This window comes from Ranitomeya variabilis, chromosome 8, assembly GCF_051348905.1.
Source record: "Ranitomeya variabilis isolate aRanVar5 chromosome 8, aRanVar5.hap1, whole genome shotgun sequence".
In the NCBI taxonomy this organism is placed as follows: Eukaryota; Metazoa; Chordata; class Amphibia; order Anura; family Dendrobatidae; genus Ranitomeya; species Ranitomeya variabilis.
The window spans coordinates 12,482,745-12,507,559 of NC_135239.1; the positions used below are offsets into that span (position 1 = coordinate 12,482,745).

At 46.3% G+C, this 24,815-nt stretch overlaps 2 protein-coding genes across 4 annotated transcripts in view; one reads left to right on the forward strand and one right to left on the reverse strand.

Annotated features, from left to right (window-relative positions):
- PIGK (phosphatidylinositol glycan anchor biosynthesis class K) overlaps positions 1–16,612 on the forward strand; it is a 100,899-nt gene extending 84,287 nt beyond the window's left edge. The window contains exon 11 of the mRNA XM_077277558.1: positions 15,528–16,612. Coding sequence (XP_077133673.1) covers positions 15,528–15,644 — 117 coding nt within the window. The 3' untranslated portion in view covers positions 15,645–16,612. The remainder of the gene's footprint in view (positions 1–15,527) is intronic.
- Positions 16,613–20,468: 3,856 nt separating this feature from the next.
- The window catches only part of ST6GALNAC5 (ST6 N-acetylgalactosaminide alpha-2,6-sialyltransferase 5), a 178,463-nt gene continuing 174,116 nt past the window's right edge, over positions 20,469–24,815 (reverse strand). For all 3 annotated transcript variants that reach the window (XM_077277559.1, XM_077277561.1, XM_077277560.1), the window contains one exon: positions 20,469–23,028. In XM_077277559.1, coding sequence (XP_077133674.1) covers positions 22,797–23,028 — 232 coding nt within the window. In that variant the 3' untranslated portion in view covers positions 20,469–22,796. The remainder of the gene's footprint in view (positions 23,029–24,815) is intronic.

A 24,815-nucleotide genomic window follows, 5' to 3' on the forward strand; every position in this document is an offset into this window, starting at 1 on the left:
AGTCCACAATCCTTGCAGCCTGATCCGCAGTTTGTGGCTCCCGATCACACACAAATTGTCGTACATCCATGGGGCACATGTGAAGAAATTGATCCTTGACCATAAGAATCCATTAAGTCCTCAAACCTGTTAACAGAATGTCCCCTGATCCATTGGTGGAACGTGGTCCTCAAGGTGCTCACAACATCCGCATAGCTGTCAGTTGATCCACGTTGTAGGTTCCGGAACTTTCTACGATACACTTCTGGTGTCAGGTTGTATTTCCTGATCAGGGCCTCTTTTATGGCCTCATAGCTCCCATCTAGCTCTGGTGGGAGGCCAGCAAAAACTTCCAGGGCTTTGCCTCTCAACCCTGGGGTTAGATACTGCGCCCACTGCTCACAGGGTAGATGGTACTGCCTGCAGGTTTTTTCAAATCCCTGCAGGAAAGTATTTACGTCCGTATACTTCTCCATCACAGGGAAGTTTTCTAGACATGGTCTCCTTGGATTTATGTCCTGGGAGGAGGTTAGCTGAGGACTGATACCCCTCTCTATTTGAGCCATCTGAAGCTGGAAAGCTCTCTCCTCATGGCGTTCTGCAGCAGCAGCCTGGCTTTCTGCAGCCTCTCTCTCCTCCCGGCGTTCTGCAGCCTCTCTCTCCTCCCGGCGTTCTGCAGCCTCTCTCTCGGCCCGGTCCTGGCATTCTGCAGCCTGTCGGTGCTGTAGAATCAGCTGCATGCGCAGATTGGGATCACTTGTTCCCAGCCATTGTAAGTCCATTTGTAAAGTACAGTCCATAGGCTCCTCAGCACTGGCATTGCTGACATTTCCATCAGGCATCTCCGGTGCAAGAGTTGGCATTGCTGGGTCTCTCTGAGGTGGGCTCTCTCCTTGCCCAGATGTTCCAGTACTTAGCTCTATGTCCTGCTCGACCAAGGCCCGTATCAGCCACTCCCTGGAACTGTCGGCCGTCTCTATTCCTCTCTGCTCACAGAGGCCGGTCAGAGCCTCTTTGCTCTGCTTCTTGTACTGGGCTGCCATATTGGTGAACAGCCTTTGCCAAATAAAAGATAGAAAAGAAAAATGGGGAGGGGAAACTGTTGGCAAGTATGTCTAAGTAAGCACTGAGTTGAACCTTAAAGAACTGGTGCACTCCTCGCAAGGATACCAATTCTTTAGTACAGGGAATAATTGCTTAAACCATGCACTAATGCTCTAATAGAAATAATTCTATCCCACCGCTCGCCACCAATTGTCATGGATCTCTACTCCGTGGTGTCACTTATTCGTCACGTGCCTGCTCTCACACGTGACTTGGGGTTGTGCCTGCAAGGGTTAATCTATCTCCCCACTCTCAGTCCAGCATTCAACCTCTGTCCTATGCTGTAATGGGAGCATAAATCACACACCGACCCAGGCCACACACCCGCTCATACGCGCTGCCACCACTCATCGAATACACGGGCGATGAGTCCCGGACTAATAATAATACTAATAAAAATATGTCTATCACTCATAAGGCTCACACACCTCAAGGCTATGGATTCTTTAGAACATTCAAGGTTCAACTTGTTAAAGTTTTATACTTTAATAACAAAAGGTTCAATGCTTACAATAAGAAAAAGGTATAAAAATATAATAAAAAGACATACAACTTATGCAAAACAGTATCAAAATTAACAGGAGAAACTTACAGAAATTATCTAACTGGTAGTTGCTTTCTGCTCTCTGGGGTAGGACGAATGTTGATTGGATCACACCAGCTTCTCAGGCTGCCCCCAACATGTGAACACAATTTTCTGTCTGCAGCCTAAATTTATAACTTTGGTCTGAGATCAGGTTTCTAGACCGGCCCCTCAGGTTAATATCATAATTGCTGCCTGTTTGATTGGGCACGGCCGCTCTACTAATGAATATATTATTTTCTCTTTTGAGACACTTGTGAAAAGGTTCTCAGGAATAGACCACCTCAGGCCGCATTTAGCATCTCCCCTCCAAGACCTAAGAGGTGCCAAATGTTACTTTTCTTCTTGGCCCTAGCTAGACCTCCTGGTGAGATAGGGAGACGCAATGTCTACTAATCCCAAGGAAGTACCTGTTAACACCTAGGTGCGACTTGCCTTCAGGACAGATGTTACATTATCACTAGTCACACATATAACCCTAGACATATGTCACTACACACATATAGATATATATATACACATATTTCACCACAGTCATCGTTCACATACTTGGGAGGAGAGATGCTGCGGCTGCAGACGCCTCTTTTTTTTCATTATGCAGTAAAGTGGGAACAAAGCTGCTGAACGATGGGGGTCAGGAACAGATGCCACTGATATCGCTGATACCATACATTAGTTTTCATATTAAAAGGAAAATGTGGCTCTATTCCTCTGTTATTCCTACTGGAAATGGATAACTAAATAGAAAGTTCTACGACTTTTGGTCTTACGAGTGGAGAACGGCACCACCCTCTTAGCCATTGCCCAGCAGGTGCTGACTTTTTCGGGACAGACCTGTCTCCTATGAGAAACGTTATAGATGTCAACTAGAGGTGAACAAATCGTTTTGCAGGACTGGAACCCCCCGAACCGTCTTCTACCATCCAGCATCCCCTCCTCCTCTTAGGATTAGCCAGACTGGCATGGCATCATGGTGCAAAGATGGCGCAGAAGAGGTGCTGGGGATTCCAGCAGATGGAGGTTCGCAGGGCTCACGATCTGCACCTGCCACCGTCCCAGGATCCTGCAAATCGTTTTGCTCATCTCTATTGCCAACTGATTTCTTGACTTCCAGGAGGAATAACAGAGGAGCCGATGCCCCAGAATTGCCATTTTATGAGAAAAGTAAATATTGATAAAATCCGGAGATCTGACGGAGACCTGTTTAATGAGAGTAAATTTGATTTTGGCCCCTTCCCCTTCATGCAGTAAACTCGCTCTAATTAAAATGAAGGCCGATTTCTCTCCTGTCGAATAAACCTGCGCGCCGTTCATAACCTGCTGCCGTAATATAATATATTGTAATTACGGTGCGGAGCTCGCGTTGTGTTTTAAGACTTCAATTTATGCTAAAAATGTTTCTCCTTTTGATATGTGCAAAGAAATTAGATCTGGTTTGTGCTGCGCCTCCGTTCTCCGCTCACCGGGGGGACTTTCCCTTATTTGTTTTTTAATGTTAGTAATTCAGTAATATCGATCTAACTACAATTCCCCTGTTCTGGAGAGAGAGCGAAGCTCTTCTGTTGATTCAGTTGTGGTTTTTTTTTTTCTTCTGAAGACAAAAAATTGATTTTATAATTTAAAAATGTATTTGCAATCTGCGCTCTTCGCTCGGACCTGGAGATGTGATCAGTTCATTAAAGAGCACGCGGCTGCTCAAACAAATGTCAAATAGACTGTAAAAAGGAATTCAGGAAAACTCAAGTCGTCTTGTTCTTAAAGGAGTACTTTGATCCTTTTAAAAATGTAGGTATCGGCCCTAGATGCTTCTAGACCAACCTAAAAAAAAAAAAAGAATATTCACTTACCGGAATGGCAAAGCTTCTCCGTTCTTCTTTGGGCTCCTCGTATCTCTTGTATCATGGCTGCAGGCAATCAGCGGCTGCAGCTTCTTCATCCACATGGGCAGAACGTCTATTCTGTTGATTGGCTGCAGTGGTCATCTGATGTCCCCTGCCTGCCAGAAGAGCAAGCTAGGCATGCATGTCCTGCCCTCGTGTTTAAAGTTTACCTATAGTTTCTGATGAATTTTCAGAATAAACTGTCCTGTCTGTGTGCAGGATGAATAAACACCCTTCCTGGCTGTTATTACATGACTTGTATTTTTCACCAGTTTTCCCTCTGCAGGCTCTAATTTTCAGTTGTTTCTGAATTAGTGGGTAGAGATTAGCTCCTAAGATAGCTTCTATACACAGGAAATACAGACATAAGGGATTCTTGTGTCCCTATGTACTAGATGATAAAAAATAAAGGCTTGGAAGACCTCATTCAGCAGTAGTAAGCAGTGTAGCTGTGAATCCAGCAGCAGTGCTGAGCATTTCAGCTGTGAATCCAGCTCTACATATAAACATTTACCAGCTAGTACCTGCACCATCTGCATGTCTGTGCTTCTCTTTTTCACTCTGCCTCTGTGGCCTCCTTCATAAACGACAATAGGCAGCTGTAATCTGGCAATGCTCCTTGTTTTGATCATGATGAATGTTTGCTGGGTTTCAGAATGAATGTTGTCAGGTGGCAGTGGGAAAAAAGGTTTCTATGTGGAGAATAAAAAAAACCTGTTTTTTAAGGTAATATATGTTACAGAGTGTGTTATATTCACTTATATGTTAAAGTTTGTTAAAATTACAGCAAACAATTAATATAAAAATGCGACACTAAAAAATGCAGACTTCATACTGTCCGCAACACCGGAGTTGTGTAATTTTGAAGCCGATCCCGACACTATTGAAATGTGCTGCCACTTCTGTACCAATGAAGGACACATTGATGCTTCTCCGGGGGTCTGTGCGGTCTGCGCCAGCAGTGCCCAAGTGCTGCATTACCTTTGTGAACTGTGTGTCATCCCTCCATGAGTCTAAAATGGCTGATATAAGAGAACAACAGCAGCTGCATTCTAACCACCGACGTATGCGGCATCTGTCCCATATGCAGCGTCATGTCTTCATTCCCTTAGACTGTAATATAGATGTGTCCTCTCTTTTCCCCATTGCTGATACGCAAGGGTTTGCTCCATGCTCTGTCTTCAGGAGGCGACGCTCCCCTGTCTTCAGGAGGCGCCGCTCCCCTGTCTTCAGGAGGCGCCGCTCCCCTGTCTTCAGGAGGCCCCGCTCCCCTGTCTTCAGGAGGCCCCGCTCCCCTGTCTTCAGGAGGCCCCGCTCCCCTGTCTTCAGGAGGCGCCGCTCCCCTGTCTTCAGGAGGCGCCGCTCCCCTGTCTTCAGGAGGCGCCGCTCCCCTGTCTTCAGGAGGCCCCCGCTCCCCTGTCTTCAGGAGGCCCCCGCTCCCCTGTCTTAAGGAGGCGCCGCTCCCCTGCCTTCAGGAGGCGCCGCTCCCCTGCCTTCAGGAGGCGCCGCTCCCCTGCCTTCAGGAGGCTCCGCTCCCCTGCCTTCAGGAGGCGCCCCTCCCCTGCCTTCAGGAGGCGCCACGCCTCTGCGTCCCACCTTCCTGTGGGGGGGTGCTGCGATTGTAATGATTGACAGTTCAGACCAGTCCCTTGGTTGACCCCAAACTTTGTGGTCTCCAATGCTGCTAGCACAGGTATCTTTGCCTCTGCACTCAACCTGGCAGTATCCAGCTAACTGTCCAACTTCAGAGCAGCGCTTACAAGCTGCGTAAAAAAGGGCTTGTAAGTGCTGTCCTTGTTTAGGAGACCGTCCACCAACCGCTGATGGACTGCAGAGGTGGCCGTGACTAAGGGTATGTGCACATGTTGCAGATTCCATTGCGGATTTTTCCATGCATTTTGTGCGGATTTCACCTGCGGTTTTACATCTGCGGATTCCTATTATGGAACAGGTGTAAACCGCTGCGGAATCCGCACAAAGAATTGACATGCTGCCGAATAAACAACGCAGCTTTTCCACGCGGTATTTTCCGCAGCATGTGCATTGCAGATTTGGTTTTCCATAGGTTTACATGGTAATGTACAATGCATGGAAAACTGCTGCAGATCCGCAGCGTCGAATCTGCTGCCAAATCCGCCAGGTGTGCACATAGCCTCAGACTGCGAGCAGTAAACTGTACAAGTAAAGATCCTTCTAGTCTGGGGAGCAGAGAGGAGTTTTAATAATAATCTGCAAAATTGCTTGTTTTGACAAACACTTTGCAATTTTACCCATTTAAGAAGATGAGACAACCCCTTTAAGGGTGCCGTGTAGGGTTTCTGATCTATCCCACAACTTCACCTTGCTATGTTGTCAGAATGCCCCTTTTCATAGTTTGCTGGCATTTGTAGTGCGTGGATGTGTTGCAGCACCGTCGTCGCTCTGCATTTATATAAAGACCTGATCTAGTGTAAATGATCGCGCTCCAGGGAGACGTAATCCTGAATCCCACACCGGAGAGGAAGAAAAGCTGGGCCTTGTGCCCATTCTCCGTAATCTACTCCGTCCACAGAAAAAATGAATATTTATAGGGAGGAAAAGGCATTTTTTTAAGTCATTAGCCGAAGTCTTAGCTTGGCTTAGGGTAATGAGCGCAGAGGCTTCCACTGCCGCCGTGATGGATGGCGCTCCCAAGCTTCACTGACTACTACAACCCCGACATCCAGTCGTACGCGCCTATCAGACGCCAAAAAGGCCGATTATTGGAGCGGCACATTAAATACATTGCACTGAGGAGCGTCTGGGGTCGGACGAGGCCCCGAATACCCAGAATCACAACTTACCTGCTTCATGCAGCGCTCATGTCATATGGTAGCACTGTAATGTATCATACAATACCGCCACACAGTGCTGAAATAAGGAATCTAGTGTATATACACAGCACCAGCAGAATAGTGAGTGCAGCTCTGGGGTATAATACAGGAGGTAACTCAGGATCAGTAATGTAATGTATGTACACAGTGACTGCACCAGCAGAATAGTGAGTGCAGCTCTGGGGTATAATACAGGAGGTAACTCAGGATCAGTAATGTAATGTATGTACACAGTGACTGCACCAGCAGAATAGTGAGTGCAGCTCTGCAGTATAATACAGGATGTAACTCAGGATCAGTAATGTAATGTATGTACACAGTGACTGCACCAGCAGAATAGTGAGTGCAGCTCTGGAGTATAATACAGGAGGTAACTCAGGATCAGTAATGTAATGTGTGTACACAGTGACTGCACCAGCAGAATAGTGAGTGCAGCTCTGGAGTATAATACAGGAGGTAACTCAGGATCAGTAATGTAATGTATGTACACAGTGACTGCACCAGCAGAATAGTGAGTGCAGCTCTGCAGTATAATACAGGATGTAACTCAGGATCAGTAATGTAATGTATGTACAAGGTGACTGCACCAGCAGAATAGTGAGTGCAGCTCTGGAGTATAATAATGGATGTAACTCAGGATCAGTAATGTAATGTATGTACATAGTGACTGCACCAGCAGAATAGTGAGTGCAGCTCTGGGGTATAATACAGGAGGTAACTCAGGATCAGTAATGTAATGTATGTACACAGTGACTGCACCAGCAGAATAGTGAGTGCAGCTCTGGAGTATAATACAGGAGGTAACTCAGGATCAGTAATGTAATGTATGTACACAGTAACTGCACCAGCAGAATAGTGAGTGCAGCTCTGGGGTATAATACAGGATGTAACTCAGGATCAGTAATGTAATGTATGTACAGAGTGACAGCACCAGCAGAATAGTGAGTGCAGCTCTGGGGTATAATGCAGGATGTAACTCAGGATCAGTAAGGTAATATATGTACACAGTGACTGCACCAGCAGAATAGTGAGTGCTGCTCTGGAGTATAATACAGGATGTAACTCAGGATCAGTAATGTAATGTATGTACACAGTGACTGCACCAGCAGAATAGTGAGTGCAGCTCTGGGGTATAATACAGGATGTAACTCAGGATCAATAATGTAGTGTTGGTACACAGTGACTGCACCAGCAGAATAGAGAGTGCAGCTCTGGGGTATAATACAGGATGTAACTCAGGATCAGTAATGTATGTACACAGTGACTGCACCAGCAGAATAGTGAGTGCAGCTCTGTGGTATAATACAGGATGTAACTCAGGATCAGTAATGTAATGTATGTACACAGTGACTGCACCAGCAGAATAGTGAGTGCAGCTCTGTGGTATAATACAGGATGTAACTCAGGATCAGTAATGTAATGTATGTACACAGTGACTGCACCAGCAGAATAGTGAGTGCAGCTCTGGAGTATAATACAGGAGGTAACTCAGGATCAGTAATGTAATGTATGTACACAGTGACTGCACCAGCAGAATAGTGAGTGCAGCTCTGTGGTATAATACAGGATGTAACTCAGGATCAGTAATGTAATGTATGTACACAGTGACTGCACCAGCAGAATAGTGAGTGCAGCTCTGGGGTATAATACAGGATGTAACTCAGGATCAGTAATGTAATGTATGTACTCAGTGACTGCACCAGTAGAATAGTGAGTGCAGCTCTGGAGTATAATACAGAATGTAATTTATGTACACGGTGCCTTATACCTTCGTCTCTTCTTAGTGAGCGGCTTTGTTCCTCTTTCTGTGGGTGTCTGTTGTTGCTGTTCCTTGGCTGGTATGTTCGGTGACTGTAGCTTTGTACAGTAGCGGCTCGGTCGCAGGCTGCAGCTTGTCTCGCAGGTTTTCATTTTGAATCTTTCCCATTCATTTGAACCAGTGACCGATTCACTGCAGACATCAAAGAGGAGTGAGACACGGATCACAGCGTCGGCACGGCACCGGAGGACTCTGCAGTGCCGGAGAGCGTAGTCCGGATAATGTGGTGGGCAGCCGATGGTCGGTCTACTGTACGTTATGCCTTGCTGTGCGGGGTCGCCGGGCAGAGATGGAGCCAAATTCTGGAGATTATTTGCTGATGGCAGCGAACGTATGTTGTCGCTCCAACATATGATGTCGCAGAGCACGGCAGTGTTAGTGCACCGTACTGTCTGCACCAGCGTCATCCGCCATCTGTCTACCTTCTCACCGTGGCATATGACGTATAGTCACGCCATCCATACCACGATGCGTTAGGTCAGTGGTGTGACACTGGCAGGAGCAGGGTCATATTTGTGTGCCGTTTCTCTTTACCCCTTCATGATTGGCCAGGCTTCCCTTACCGAGGGTTGTGTCCTGTACATCATGATCTCATTCTCACTGGTGGGTTATTTTTCCGCCCCCTTGCCGTGAGCTCTCCTTGCACTGATGTCCTTGCCTGCCTGTGCGGGTGGATACACATGGCGGACAATCTGTGAGGGCGGAGCTGCTGTAGAGAAAGGGGAGGGAGCTGCAGCCTCCACCAATTGTAGGACAGGGGTGTACCCGAATACCGCCGACTCCCCGGAGGTACGGAAACCAAACTCTGGGCACAGATTACCGCTCTGCCCTAATGAAGCTGAGCTGCAAAATGGCAGAAGCTGAGAAAAATGTCGTTATCCAGTGTAGTTACTGATCGGGAAGCCATTTGTGAGCGTTACATTTTGTAGGTGTGTCTGTCTGTCGTTGAGTCCACATGTACCGCGCAGTCTCAGGAGCTGAGCCCGCATCACACGCAGCAGATGCCCACTGTGTTACACAGCCAGTGTCTGCCTGTAACAGCAGCGACCAGAGCCAGCTACGATGGCTGCTGTTTAACCATGTAAATGCCGCTGTCAGTCACTGTCTGGCTGGATTACTGGGGTGCGTGCGTATCGGTACTAATAACCTCCCTGTACGATGTGCCGGCGGGGGAACATGGCCGCTGAAGACCGTGACTGCGGTATGTAGTAGACTTTACTATATAATGCAATATATAGAGAAAATAAGAAGAGAATACCACTACAAGTCCCCTAAAGAGACGAGAATAGAAAGTAAAAAAATAAATTAGAAGAAAATATCAATTTAAATTTCCTTTTCCAAGTTGTGAAAAACAAAAAAAATATTAACATGTCCGGTATCGCCACGAATATAAAAGTCTGATCTATCAAAATATGAAAGTAATTAAACATCTTGAAGAATGCCGGAATTGCTGTTTTTCTAGTGCCAAAAAGTTTTATTTAGCCCAAAATGGTACAGAGAAAACATCGTCTCGCAGAAAAAGTCGTCCCACAGCTCCAACCCTGGAAAAATAAAAATGTTACCGGTCTCAGACTATGAGTACATAAAAGATATTTTTTTTTTATTTATTTATTTTTTTTTACAAATCTTTGCATAAATTCAAATGTATGGCGCTGACCTGGAGAAACGTTTTGTAAATTTTACCATGAGATGAACGGCATAAAAACAGAACAATAACAAAAGTGGAAAAAATGAAAGGTTTGTCCCACCGAGGATGAAGACAGCGTTATACTCTTCACGTGAATTCTGAAACTGATCCGGCCTCTAAATCCAGATAACATGGTTCTAATTGGTGAAATACTCCAGCGAGATTCTACAAACCACAGCACATGAAAGACAAAAGTGACCGTTTCCTTGATTTTCCTTTTTTTGTGGATTTTTCTTAGAATCCGCACAAAACTTTACATTGATGTCAAAGGCAGCAGAAAAATGTGTAAAATATCAGAGCTGGAAATGGCATAAAACGCAGAAATGTCTGATGTGGATTTCTGAAAGGGGTTTTTTCACCTCAAATAAAATTCTAGGGTGTTTGAATCAAAACTATTTTTGCTACAAAAACGACACATTTATCTTGGATGATTTGCAATAAAAAAAGTAGCAAGCAACATTCATTCTATTTATTTGTTTTGTTTTTCGGATCTCCTGTTTTGACTGGTTTCTAGTGTATCCCGGGTTCTCGACATATTTTACCAACCGTTTTTAACCAGTGATAGAAATCTTGGAGTTTTCTTACTGGACACTGGAACTTAGATTCTACCTTCCTGTTGTTTCAGTAAATCCACATAAGCAGCAATGACCGCAACTTTTATATTGAAACATCTGAGCGTGTGCAACAGTCATTGTGAAGGAGGTGAGCTGTGATATCACCTACTGTGAATGGTGGATCCTGTGTTATCAGCTTTATATAGAGGTGTTATCAGTCATTGTACAGGAGGAGGTGAGCTGTGACATCACCTATTGTGAATGGTGGATCCTGTGTTATCTGCTGTATATAGAGGTGTTATCAGTCATTGTGCAGGAGGAGGAGGTGAGCTGTGACATCACCTATTGTGAATGGTGGATCCTGTGTTATCTACTGTATATAGAGGTGTTATTAGTCATTGTACAGGAGGAGGAGGAGGTGAGCTGTGACATCACCTATTGTGAATGGTGGATCCTGTGTTATCTACTGTATATAGAGGTGTTATCAGTCATTGTACAGGAGGAGGAGGAGGTGAGCTGTGACATCACCTATTGTGAATGATGGATCCTGTGTTATCTACTGTATATAGAGGTGCTATCAGTCATTGTACAGGAGGAGGAGGTGAGCTGTGACATCACCTATTGTGAATGGTGGATCCTGTGTTATCTACTGTATATAGGGGTGTTATCAGTCATTGTACAGGAGGGAGAGGTGAGCTGTGACATCACCTACTGTGAATGGTGGATCCTGTGTTATCAGCTGTATATAGAGGTGTTATCAGTCATTGTACAGGAGGAGGAGGTGAGCTGTGACATCACCTATTGTGAATGATGGATCCTGTGTTATCTACTGTATATAGAGGTGCTATCAGTCATTGTACAGGAGGAGGAGGTGAGCTGTGACATCACCTATTGTGAATGGTGGATCCTGTGTTATCTACTGTATATAGGGGTGTTATCAGTCATTGTACAGGAGGGAGAGGTGAGCTGTGACATCACCTACTGTGAATGGTGGATCCTGTGTTATCAGCTGTATATAGAGATATTTTATCTGTTGTTGTGATCGTACCTTTACTGATAAGGAACCTGCTAAAAACTCTTCATGGAAAGACAGGAAATTGGTCACTGGGGCTTTATTAGACTAATGTGAAAATTGCAAGTTCACTAAATGTTGATTTTTAATATAGATTACAACATGAAAAAATAGCCTAAATAGTTTTTACAATACACGTAACCCAACATTGTGACGTAACCATCCGGCCGCCTTCTGGTGACACTTTCCCTGTACAGGCCTCTCTGCGGCATTGTATCTTCCATTTTGGGTACAAGTGTCGTCAGCTCTTAGTACGAATCTGTCTCCGAGGAACGATTGATGAGAGCGAGCGCTGCCATCTGCAGACAGTAGGGTCATTACTGGAGTTTAGACGAGGGGTTTCTGCAGAGCTGAGGAGTCTGAGCCTAGACTTTTATTCACGTGAGATCCCGGCATAAAGGCCCACCCGTGTGCGTCCGATTGAGGCGAGTCTGGAGTGGTGATGATGTCGCGCCTGTCCGGGTGAAGCCTCCTTTACCGTAAGAATCGCTCCTTACATGGCTCTTGATTAATAGAGGAGTAGATGTGACTCGTTTCACCTGATGGACGCCTTCTGCTGATGCTTGGGATGCGGTGTCCATCTTTGTCATTCAGCACCCAGGTTCTAGAGGGTTTGGCAATAGTATAACCCAATGTAGATGTGCTGGTCAGCACCATAAGATATCACAGTTTGCTTTCCGTCCAATGGTAAAAGTCCCACAGCTATCTCTATTGTCGCTCATACATACTCTTGGCTCATCCACACTTTCATGTGTTGTGTAGTGATGAGAAGGAAAGATTTGAAGGACCCCGTTCTGGCATTCATGTCGATACTCCGTGGCAGCCAGACCCCCGAGTCCTGCAAACTTTCTCGTTGGCATCTGCAAGGTCCCGCTGTGTCATATAAAGTCTTTACTCTGCTGCTTTCTATTAAGTGTTTTATTTCACCCCAGTGCTGGATTCACAGTTACACTGCTCATGACGGGGTAACCATGTAAATGCCAGAGGCACTCGGGGTGCCAGCATTCGGTTCCCAGCTGAAGACATTAACAGACCCTGATTCGGATACCATGAAGTACCAACATGGACGTCAGACCACGGTGCTCCAAACCTTTCTGCTTATTTCTTCCCAATAGGGGAAAAAGTTGTTGTCAAACATCCCTGGCAGTGACTTACTGCCTAGAAGATCAAATATTAAGCTTAAATCGCACCCCCTACAAAGAGCAGTTCCAGACTTGTTTTATCAGGGCCCACAAAAAGAATAGTTTGTCACTTTTTTATTTTTTTTTTGCAGAGGCCATTTTTACCCATCCTTTCAGCCATCAGTGTTTTTTACTCCCTGGTAAATCTTTCAGTCATATCTTCCATAATTTTTAATTTTTTCCCCCATCTTTTTTTTTTTTTTTTTTTTTTAGTTATGAACTTGTGCCTTTTCCAACACGAGACGCTTTCTTGTTAGCTGTTGATGCAGCAGACTGGCATTGAGCGCATAAATATAAGATATTTTTCTCCAGTGAAGACTTCTCCATAATGAACTATTCAAGGTACAAAATGTCAGAAAGGTCACACAAGGTGACTGTTTGACCAAGATATATATATTTTTTGAAGGGGGGGTGTTAATAATCTGTGGTGGACCATGAATGACTATAAGGTCGTCCATGACACGATCCCCTCTGCCGCTGAGTAGATGTAACCCAGACTGATGAGTTAAGTGTCTTCCCTTCTGTTTTCTTGTCTCGTCATTAATCTGTCAAACTCTTCTCTTTCAACACATTTCATGTCCTTAAAAAAAAAGTCGAATTTGTTTTCCCTGAGGTGGATTGATGTATTTAATCATCTCCATCCATCTTCAACAAATCCCTGAAATGTGAGGAGATTTAGTGAATAAACAGCAACATTTTTTTTTTTTTTTTTGCGAAATTAATAATTACAGGGAGGTTTCTGGGCTAAGTGCAGACTTCACCTTGTTTGCTTCTACACTGTGAAATTTCATTAGCGCAATGCTTCAGTCTGCAGAACCCATTAAACTGAAGAGGTGGAACGCTGAATTTTCATAATAACCCTAATGGAACCAGAGAACTTAATCTCAATGTAAAAGTAACGGGAGGAACCATCGAGTGTTGAGCGCACGGAGCTGGTCCGCCCTAGAAAACACAATAGTAATTGATGGTAAAGGGTTACGCCAGCCAATCCGTAAAACATATCAGCATTTTATTATAACCTTTCAGAACACGCTGTCATGTATACATGAGTCATTACACCATTTATGGCCATTATATGACTTCTATCCTTCCTTTTTTCCCTTTTCTCGAATTTTCAGTTTTGGCTAGCTGCTATGAAGTCTCCAATACAGAGCACACGTAGAGACAGGAATCACTGATATCTATGTAGTACATGTTCAGAAGCAGCAGCATGGATCACATTATGCAGCAGTACTGAGCAGTGTACTTGTGAATACTTCTTTGGGGTTATATGCAGCAAGGATGTGTGCTGGCACCATCCACAGATACTCCCTTTAATGCATGGGATAAGTAGGGAACCAGACCTTGCAGGAACACTTCTCTGGGGTTAGATAAACAATTAGTAGAAAGCTGCAACCGATATACAGAAGGGTACCTGTGAATCCAGTGCTGGGGTGAACTAAAACATTCACTAAAAAGCATTAGTAGCATGGAGGGCATTATACAGCACTACTTAGCAGTGTACTTGTGAATACTTCTGTGAGGCTAGATAAAAAAATTAGTAGAAAGCTGCTGCAGCATTGAGGTTGTCATACAGCAGTGTACTTGTGAATCCAGTTATGAAGTCAGCTGAAACATTCAGTAAAAAGCATTGGTAGCATGTAGGACATTACACAGCAGTACTGAGCAGTGCACATGTGAATAAATCTCCGAGGTAAGAAGTCTTCATAAAAAGCTGCAACAGCATGAAGAGCATTATATAACAGACAGGGGTTGTTTATATAGTTCTGAGGTGTGAGAAAACACTTCCTAAAAATCAGCAATATGGTGGATGTTTTATAGCAGTACTGAGCATTGTAGCTGTGAGACCAGCACTGGGGTAAGACAAGACACTTAGAGAAACACACAGAGCATCGATTTCTATTCTCTTTCTCTCTCAGCTCATTCCTCCTGCTGCTCCCCTCAAAAACTTCACTAGGGTGTAATCTGATCCCTCACTAATCGTGCTTTTGTATTTTAGCAATGAGTTCAGGAGAGGGAGGAGTAGTGGCTCGTAAGTGGAGAAAGATACAGATTTCGCTGATAGGTTACAAAGTTTCTTATATTTGCTTTTATTATTGAATTTTGCAAAGTTTGTTAAAACGACAACGACCAATCATTTCACAGGAAGTTTTAATGAACTTCTCCCCAAGATCCAGGATGCTGTTTGCCAGGGGATCATACTTCCTAGATGATTATTTTCTTTTTAGCAGAGTGGTAACTTATGATTTTGTTGTTGTTTTTTTTTTTTTGCAATCTTGGTCTATTTTTTGTTATTCTCTCTGCCGAGTCACCGTTTTGCAATGTGTGGCAGCTCTGTGAAGTCTGCAACAAACGGCATCCTAGATCTCAGCATCTCCGAACCTTGAGGTTCTGACTTTAGGGATGATGGATGGTTTTGACACAACCCACACATGCATCTTTCTTCTCTCTGCTTAAACAGCTCCTCCATATTGTGCAGCAGTGCACAGACATTGTCATCGCACGCGTCAGTCCCCTTTTTCAGCAGGGTCACTAATCTCTAATTCTCGATCTGTGAAACAAACGATGGGCAGTTTCCTAAGTCACAAATCTTTGTTTTCAATATGTGAGAGGAAACTGGAAGCACAAATCCGTGGGGGGCAACCTCCACGCCTTTGGCCATTGTCCCATACAAGCCCAGTGCGCCGGTGCAGAAGGTGAGAACCATCACGCTGGACTGCAACCTTCAGGAAAAGATCTGACCACACAGATGTAATTTACGCTGGTCGTCATTCTGCCTAATAATGTATTAAAATGGTGTTTCTTTTGTTTTCCAGAAACCAAAACCAAAGGAATGGCACCCACCTGGAGGGTTTATCCTTGGCCTCTGGGCGCTGATTCTTCTCGTCTTCTTCAGAACCTACGGCATTAAACACATGAAGCACGTGTTCTAGAGGAGCACAACGACCACGGGGGCCCAGGGGGACTCGGCCCTGAGATCTCCCATCCTGGCCATGGTCTACTCTGCTGCTTTCTAATATAAGATTACCTTGAGGACAAAACCCAAGAGAAAAGACAAGAAAATCGTAAGACCACCTAAGCTCTGGGCTGAGAAGTCTCCAACACCCAAAAACTAATGGGTGGCACCCTACTTGGAAGTGATGACCACTCGTTCAGACTACAGAATGGTCGCTTTTAGTGATACTTTCCCTGTAAGGTGGAAAACCATAATTTATTGTGTACAGTCATAATATAGAGGATAAATGTAAGAAATCCGCCCCCATTTTAATTTATAAATAAGTCAATTAAAAGGCTTTATAGGTGCTGGAGACCGTCGAGCTGAAAGTCGCTCTCGTGCCAAAGCCGTATTTTATGCCTTTCTGTACATTTCCACGCTGTTGGCACAGTGTATCCAGAGCTTTCTCAGCAGAAACAAAAATAGAAATATTGATTTATCATGCTAAGTACAGCATTTCGGATCAATCCAGAACCCGAGGTAATTATGTATCTAGGAACTGGTGCGCAATTAGAATTTAAAGCAAGACTTAGCCGCCCGTGGAAAACCTCATTTGATTTATTCGCTGCTCATCAAACTCGAATGTCCAGCGCGTTTCGCCTCCTCAAGCATTTTTACTGCTCCTGTTTGCTTTTAGTGCTCTCCTCTGGAAATATGAGGGTTTTCCGGTGCAAACAGTGCAGTCTGTAAGAAGACCAGGTGAAAGATGCTGAATCCGCAAGGACACAACCCAAGGGCAGCAAAGTGCCGCTGTACGAATTCATGAACCGGGGCAGCAGCTCCTGCAGGCAGCTCGGGGCAGGCACATGGTCTTCCATATTGTTTACCGTAATGTCTTGTCATTGGCTCTGGTGTTCCACCTTGTGTTTCTTCAGGTGGTGGTAAAATAAACTGGGATTACGTTTATTCTGTATTTTTATAAATGTACGTGTGTGTCTAGGGTTTATTCTTACATAGTGTACCAAACAATGACGTTGCCCAGGTGACAGGGCCTGAATTGTGTCGTCTTGGTAGAGATGAGCGAACCTGAACTTGACAGTTTGGGGTTCGTACCGGAGAGTTCGTGTCCGGTGCTGAAAGCCAAACACTGACTTCTCCCGGAAGGCTGTGGCAATGTTCAGAGTTCCAGGACGAGAAAGGAGAGAATTTTCCAGCTCAAAAGTTCAGGTCCCCATAGTTTTCAGTGGGGTTCTGGTTCAAGTTTGGGTACAGTTCTGGTATCTGATCAGAGCTTTGGAATAAGGTTTAGGTCAGGTACCAGAACCTGAAGTTCCATGGGTCCGCTCACCCCTAGTCCTTGGTGGATATTATTTAAAATTGAAATCAGTTCACTTTTTCTGAAGACAACTTAGACCTCATTCAGACAGCCATGTTTTTATGGTCCACTCCCGTGTTACCCGCTATCTCTCAGATCACTCTCTTCTCGACCCTCTTCCATCCGGTTTCCGCTCTTTACACTCTACTGAAACTGCCCTCACTAAAGTCTCTAATGACTTACTAACAGCTAAATCTAATGGTCACTACTCCATGCTAATTCTCTTGGATCTCTCCGCAGCATTCGACACTGTGGATCATCAGCTCCTCCTCACTATGCTCCGCTCCATCGGCCTCAAGGACACCGTTCTCTCCTGGTTCTCCTCCTATCTCTCTGACCGCTCCTTCACTGTATGTTTTGCTGGTTCCTCTCACCTTCCCCTTACTGTTGGGGTTCCTCAAGGATCAGTCCTAGGCCCCCTCCTCTTCTCTTTGTATACTGCCCCTATTGGACAAACAATCAGTAGATTTGGTTTCCAGTACCATCTCTATGCTGACGACACCCAATTATACACCTCTTCTCCTGTTATCACGCCGACCTTCTTAGAAAACACCAGTGATTGTCTTACCGCTGTCGCCAACATCATGTCCTCCCTCTATCTGATACTGAACCTGTCAAAAACTGAACTTCATGTGTTTCCTCCCTCTACTAACCTACCTATGCCCGACATTGCCGTTTCGGTGTGTGGTTCTACAGTTACTCCCCAGCAAGTCTTGGGGTCAGCATCGGACACAGCAGCATAGGACGCAGCGCAGCAGCACCGGACGGACACAGTAGCACTGGACACAGCAGCATCGAATGCAGCACAGCAGCAAGGAATGCAGCGCAGCAGCACCACTGGACACCACAGCAGCACCGGATGCTGTGCAGCATCAGCCACAGTGCAGCAGAACCAGACGCAGCAGCATCATCGGCCGCAGAAGTTTCCAGACGCAGCGCAGCAGAACCACCAGACACAGCAGCACCAGACGCAGTGCAGCAGCATCATCGGACGCAGAGCAGCAGCACGAGACAGCAGCAGCACTGGGCACAGCGCAACAGCAGCAACAGAATCGGAGGCAGCGCAGCAGCAGCACCTGGCGAAGCGCAGCAGCATCGGGCCCAGCAGCACTGGATGCAGCACAGCTGAACCGGGCGCAGCAGCACCGGATGCAGTGCAGCAGCAGTTCCGGACGCAGCAGTGCAGCAACATCATAGGATGCAGCACCTGACAGCGGAGCAGCACCTGACGCAGCGCAGTAGCATCACTGTAGGTAGCGCAGCAGCACAGGGCAAAGTGTAGCACCACCGGACCCAGCAGCATCGGATGCAGTGCAGCTGAACCGGACTCGGCAGAACCAACGGACACAGCAGCAGCACTGGGTGCAGTGCAGCGGCAGCAGTTCGAGATGCAGCACAGCAGCACCTGACGCTGCAACAGCACCTGACGCTGCAACAGCGGAAGCAGCAGCATTGGACGCAGTGCAGCACCACTGAAGGCAGCGCAGCACCGGACATGGCAGCATCAACGGACGCGCTGCAGTGCCGGAGGCAGCACAGCAGTAGCACAGCAGAGCAGCACCGGATGCAGCACAGCTGAACCGGACGCAATAGCACCACCACTGGACAGCTGAACCAGATGTAGAACTAACCGGACACAGCAGTATCATCAGACGCAGAGCAGCAGCACCGGACGCAGCAGCAGCATCACCGGACACAGCGGCAGCAGCAGCACCAGACGCAGCGCAGGACCGGACGCAGCAGCACCTGGCTAAGCGCAGCAGCAGCACCGGACACAGCAGCAACACTGGACGCAGCGCAGCAGCATTGGATACAGCGCAGCATCACCTGGCCCAGCAGCTGAACCGGATGCAGCAGCACCTGGCTAAGCGCAGCAGCAGCACCGGACACAGCAGCAACACTGGACGCAGCGCAGCAGCATCGGATACAGCGCAGCATCACCTGGCCCAGCAGCTGAACCTGACGCAGCAGCACCTGGCTAAGCGCAGCAGCAGCACCGGACACAGCAGCAACACTGGACGCAGCGCAGCAGCATCGGATACAGCGCAGCATCACCTGGCCCAGCAGCTGAACCGGATGCAGCAGCACCACCACCGGCACAGCAGCACCGGATACCTGCAGCAGCATCACCAAACAGCAGCAACGGATGCAGCAGCACCAGGTGCAGTACACCAGCAACACCGGACGCAGCAGCAGCACTGGAGGTAGTGCAGCAGCACAGGGTGAAGCATAGTACCTCCGGACACTGGATGCAGCTGCACCACCAGACAGCAGCATCGGATGCAGCACAGCAGCACTGGATGCAGTGCAGCTAAACCGGATGCAGCAGAACCACTGGACACAGCAGCAGCACCAGATGCAGTGCCGGGCGCAGTGCAGTGGCAGCAGTTCTAGACACAGTGCAGAAGCACCGGACGCAGCGCAGAAGCGTCAGATGAAGCGGAGCAGCACCAGGCGCAGCAGCATCGGACACGGTCCCGAACGCAGTGCAGCAGCACCACCGGACACTGCAGCAGCACTGAAGGCAGCGCAGCACCGGACGCAGTGCAGCAGAACCAGATGCAGCAGCAATGGACATAGCAGCATAATCGGACGCAATGCAGCAGTGCTGGGTGTAGCGCCGGACGCAGTGCAGCAGCACCGGACACAGCACAGCAGCAGCACTGGACGCAGCACAGCAGTAGCACCGGGTGCAGCACCACCAGTAGCACCGGGCGCAGCACCACCAGATGCAGCAGCACCACCGGACGCAGCAGCATCGGACGCAGCACAGCAGCACCAGACACAACAGCAGCACCGGACACAGCACATTAGCACTGGATAGCAGCAGCACCAGACACAGCAACAGCATCGGGCGCAGCAGCATCGGATGCAGCGCAGAAGCACCAGACAGCAGCAGAGATCTCGAGATCTTGGTGCTGACAGATCTCCATCTGTGCATGTGCCGCCCCCTGGCAGCCATTTTCCCGGAGTCCACCGCAAAGGAAACCACAGAACTGGGGGTGCTCTGGCCTTTCACAAAATGTCGGCAGAGCCCCCTGCAACACCGCCAGCCACAGCGCAGCAGCATCGGACACCCGCAGCGACGTGCCGATAAGGTATATCTGCATTATGATGCACCCCCATTGTCCCCCCAAATTTGGGGGAAAAAGTGCATATTATAATCTGAAAAATACAGTAGTTAAAAATTATCTACATTTCTCTTTGTTTTGAATTAGAGAACAGTGTGCAATGTTCCCAATGCTGGAATTAAAAACTAGGAGATTGCGATATCTCACGTTTGTGAACACACTATTATTTTGAATACTACTGTATATATGAGGCCTGGGCCCCTGAAATCTGCATTTCGGCCAGCATGTATAGTACTATACTACCCTTTAATGTCAACTAATTAATATTCCGTGTGACAACAGTTGGTAATTTACATTAAGATGCATTTATGACGAGTAGAGAAAATATCCGCAATTTATTTACAGAAGGATCAGAAGATTACAGTAACCAAAATATATTATGAAAAAAAAGTCACAACTGAAAAACAATCCTGTGAAATCGAACAGCCGTATCTACGAGAAAGTGCCGCAATAAGTAAGAAATGACTTGTTATAAAAGTCCTGGATTCAACGTCTCGGCCATCGGGATATTTACAGGAGTTCTGGACGGTTAATGCCATCATCACCAGCCGGGGTGCATGTTTGTTATACAATTTCCGGGTTTTGCTTCTATCATCCAATGTTTTGCGAGAGAAACTTGGCTCCAGCTACGGGAAAGTGCTTTAATGTAGCACCCAACCAGGGAGAGTGAGGAAGCCCAACCAGGGAGAACGAGGCCGCCCAGCCAGGGCGAGGGAGGCCGCCCAACCAGGGAGAGCGAGGGAGGCCGCCCAGCCAGAGAGAGCGAGGCCGCCCAGCCAGGGAGAGCGAGGCCGCCCAGCCAGGGAGAGCGAGGCCGCCCAGCCAGGGAGAGCGAGGCCGCCCAGCCAGGGCGAGGGAGGAAGCCCAACCAGGGAGAGCGAGGGAGGCCGCCCAGCCAGAGAGAGCGAGGCCGCCCAGCCAGGGAGAGTGAGGAAGCCCAACCAGGGAGAGCGAGGCCGCCCAACCAGGCACTGGTCAGGACACATCAAATACCACATCACTATTTATATGGAGTCGCCACGTATATTCCTTCCTTCACACCCCATTTCTTTTTTTCAATGTTTTCACAGTCATTTTTGGAGGCGGTTTTATTTGTTACATTTATAAATGCATTTTCTTCTGCTGTTTTTCAAGCTGAAGTGAGAAAATCCAGAAAACAACCCCAGAGCATTCAGACGTTCAGTACCATCTGCGGATGATGCCGTACGGCTGCAGCCTCCCACCACAGTCCAACATAAATTCTAATACGGAATTGTTCACACTGCAGAAAATTGGTGAAAAATTGGGAACAAATCCACAGATCCAATTATCCGAGTGTGTTTCTTGCCAAATTAATTTTACTCTATTACACAGCATTGATTAGGGTAAAATCCACACAAGAATGAGCAAGGTGGAGATTTTAAATTTGCACCATGATTTCATTTTCATGTGGATTTTTTCTCCTAATGGGATTTTGAAAACCCCTTTTACTTATAGTTAACTGGAAATTGCTGTAAATTTGTGGCATGAACATGGCCTAAAAATCTGACTGCTTGCATCCTCCACTAGGGGGAGCTCAGGAGCCTACTGCATACTGGATGACTGAGTTTAATGTACAGAAACAGTAAGTGAAGTGTTTGGAATCCGCTCCACTTCTGCATTCGTCACTAGTCGGTGGTCTTTCTGCTTTGGACAGTCCCTACTTGTTAGAAAGGTCCCTTGACTATAAACTACAAGTTAGGTTAATTAACACATTCCTGCCACCAGACGTATATGCACGTCGTAAATCAGATTAGAGGGTGGGTACAGGCTATGACCATCTCTGATAGTCACATGTTAATGGGTGGAAGTCCAAATGGGCACGAGGAGCGGAATGAAGCCCCCATCACCGCCATCTTGTTGGTGAAGGAGATTGCTTGTTCTGTATACTGCGATCCTAAAGCAATCATTTTGCAAAAAAATAAAAAATCTAAAATTTTAAAATCATAGTATATTAAATATGTGGAAAATTTCGACATAAACCAAAGGCCAACTAATTATATATATATATATATAATACATTTTTTTTTTCACCCTCAAAACTGAACTTGGAATTTGTTCCTCCTTTTTCAGTGATTCAAAACTGCAAGTTGTCTTCCAAAAACAATGGCTGGGTGTATGGAAAATGAAAAAAGGTTCATGGAAGAAAAATGAGATAAAAACAAAAGCACAAAAAATGACTGCATCCCTAAGGGGTTAAAATACATTAATTCTACATCTGTCCATGTTATCAGATTGCTTTCCAAGTCACAATTATAAAGTAGCGCAGTCAGACCGTATCTTATCCTATTAGTATTCAGTTCACATACTTCCAAAGGGTTCACTTATTTTTTGTGCATGTGATGTATGCAGTGAGCTCCCCCTAGTGGTGGCTGCCGGCAGCCTCATCTGTCCTATGATGGAGATGTTGGGCTGAATCTACCTAGTGCTGAGCTTTTCAGTCTTCACCTATTCTGTGGGCAGACAGATTCTTACATTACGGTCTGTTTAGTTTTGGTGAATTATCTCTGACTACACGACGCACCACTGACTACAGCGTCCCTGGTTCTAGGTGCATTGACAGCCTTGGTTCAGCATGGCCGCCTTCGCGCGGGTCTGGGTGACGGCTCTATTTTTGTAAGACTCCTCAGAACATCGGCTTTAGTGGTCCATGTCTTCCAGAATGGGATCCTGGTTTCCAGTCCGGTTGAAAAAAGTGAATATTAAAGGTCCGTGCCCAGTTGGCAAAAACTCTCTTCTCGGTGATAAAGCGGTGATGGCTTCCTTTACGGCCTCGTTCGTGGGAGATGTACATGGTACACTCATCTGGTCCCAGAGGTTCATAGTAATGGTAAGGTACGGACGTGTGGTTCGCAGCCCTGCGGAGAAGAACAGGAACGTCAAATGCCTGGAAACCGCATGATCAATCAATACATTGGTGGTCAAAAGACAAACCGTAGATTATAAGGGTACTCCACTGGATAAGTGCTAACCGTTAGAGGTCCCAGCTGACTTACCCCCACCACTCTAACAAGCTCCAGACCAGGGGGGCTTTGTACCATTTTCCCCCTTCATTGCTGAGATGTCGCTGCCATAGACTTTGGAAGAAGCTTGACCTACAGTCTGTTCTTGCTCCAGGAGACAAGAGAAGACACAAGACTGCCATTCAGTAGGGGGTCTCTGTGGAAGACCCCGCTGACCTTACCTTAGAGCTGTCACCAATCAAATGGACAGGTGATAATTACCGTACTTGAACCTGAAATCCTATAGTTCAAAGTGGTTGCACCAAATTTTCAAGTCATCACCTATTTACAAGAGAGGTGACTATATGCTGAGAACTATATGTGCACCCACCACATCTCAGAATCCGCAGGGGTCCGAGCAGTCAAACCACCAGCGATGAGCAAGTTATCAAAGGGTTCTTCCAAGGTAGAGCGGTGAGAAGTATTTTGGCTCGGTCTCATTTACTAATATTGGGTGAAGGTGTAATGAGGTCCAGGTCCACCTGCTACAAGTGCACAGATGTGCCTGGTAAACTATGAAGGTGACACAACCCTTATGGGAGCCCCACGTCCCAGAGTCAGACCCCCAACGGACCCCCAGAACAACCCATAATAGAAGCAGAAAAAAAGCTGTCAAACTAAAAAAAAAAATTATATATAATTTTAAAACAAGTGATTTAATTTCCGTGGGGAAAGAAGATATATTGATGTACACGCCTCGGGAAGACGGCCGTCCAGCTGTATAATAATATTGAGCTGTAATCATAATCTGGAACCTAAAAATTTACATCCTGAATCAATATCTGCAGCGAGTGATGAATATACGGCCAGTCAGGCATAAAGCAGAATATTAAGACAGAAGTGGAGTCTATTCACACACGGAATCGTAAGCAGGAAGCAAATGCAACACCGGATCCTAGGAATTCACAATACGAAATGCAAAGAAAAATTCAGTTGTAGTAAAAAAAAAAAAAGTAAAAAAGCAAAATAAAATGTACATGATAAAAACAGTCTGAGGAAAAGAAGCAAAAATAATCATACCCAGTGTAGGCAGGAAGGAGACGTTGGCTACAGGCATGTATAAGGAGGAGTTAGCTATAGGTACTCCTGCAACTACCGCAGACAGTAATAAGGAGGAGTTAGCTATAGGTACTCCTGCAACTACCGCAGACAGTAATAAGGAGGAGTTAGCTATAGGTACTCCTGCAACTACCGCAGACAGTAATAAGGAGGAGTTAGCTATAGGTACTCCTGCAACTACCGCAGACAGTAATAAGGAGGAGTTAGCTATAGGTACTCCTGCAACTACCGCAGACAGTAATAAGGAGGAGTTAGCTATAGGTACTCCTGCAACTACCGCAGACAGTAATAAGGAGGAGTTAGCTATAGGTACTCCTGCAACTACCGCAGACAGTAATAAGGAGGTGTTAGCTATAGGTACTCCTGCAACTACCGCAGACAGTAATAAGGAGGAGTTAGCTATAGGTACTCCTGCAACTACCGCAGACAGTAATAAGGAGGAGTTAGCTATAGGTACTCCTGCAACTACCGCAGACAGTAATAAGGAGGAGTTAGCTATAGGTACTCCTGCAACTACCGCAGACAGTAATAAGGAGGGGTTAGCTATAGGTACTCCTGCAACTACCGCAGGCAGTAATAAGGAG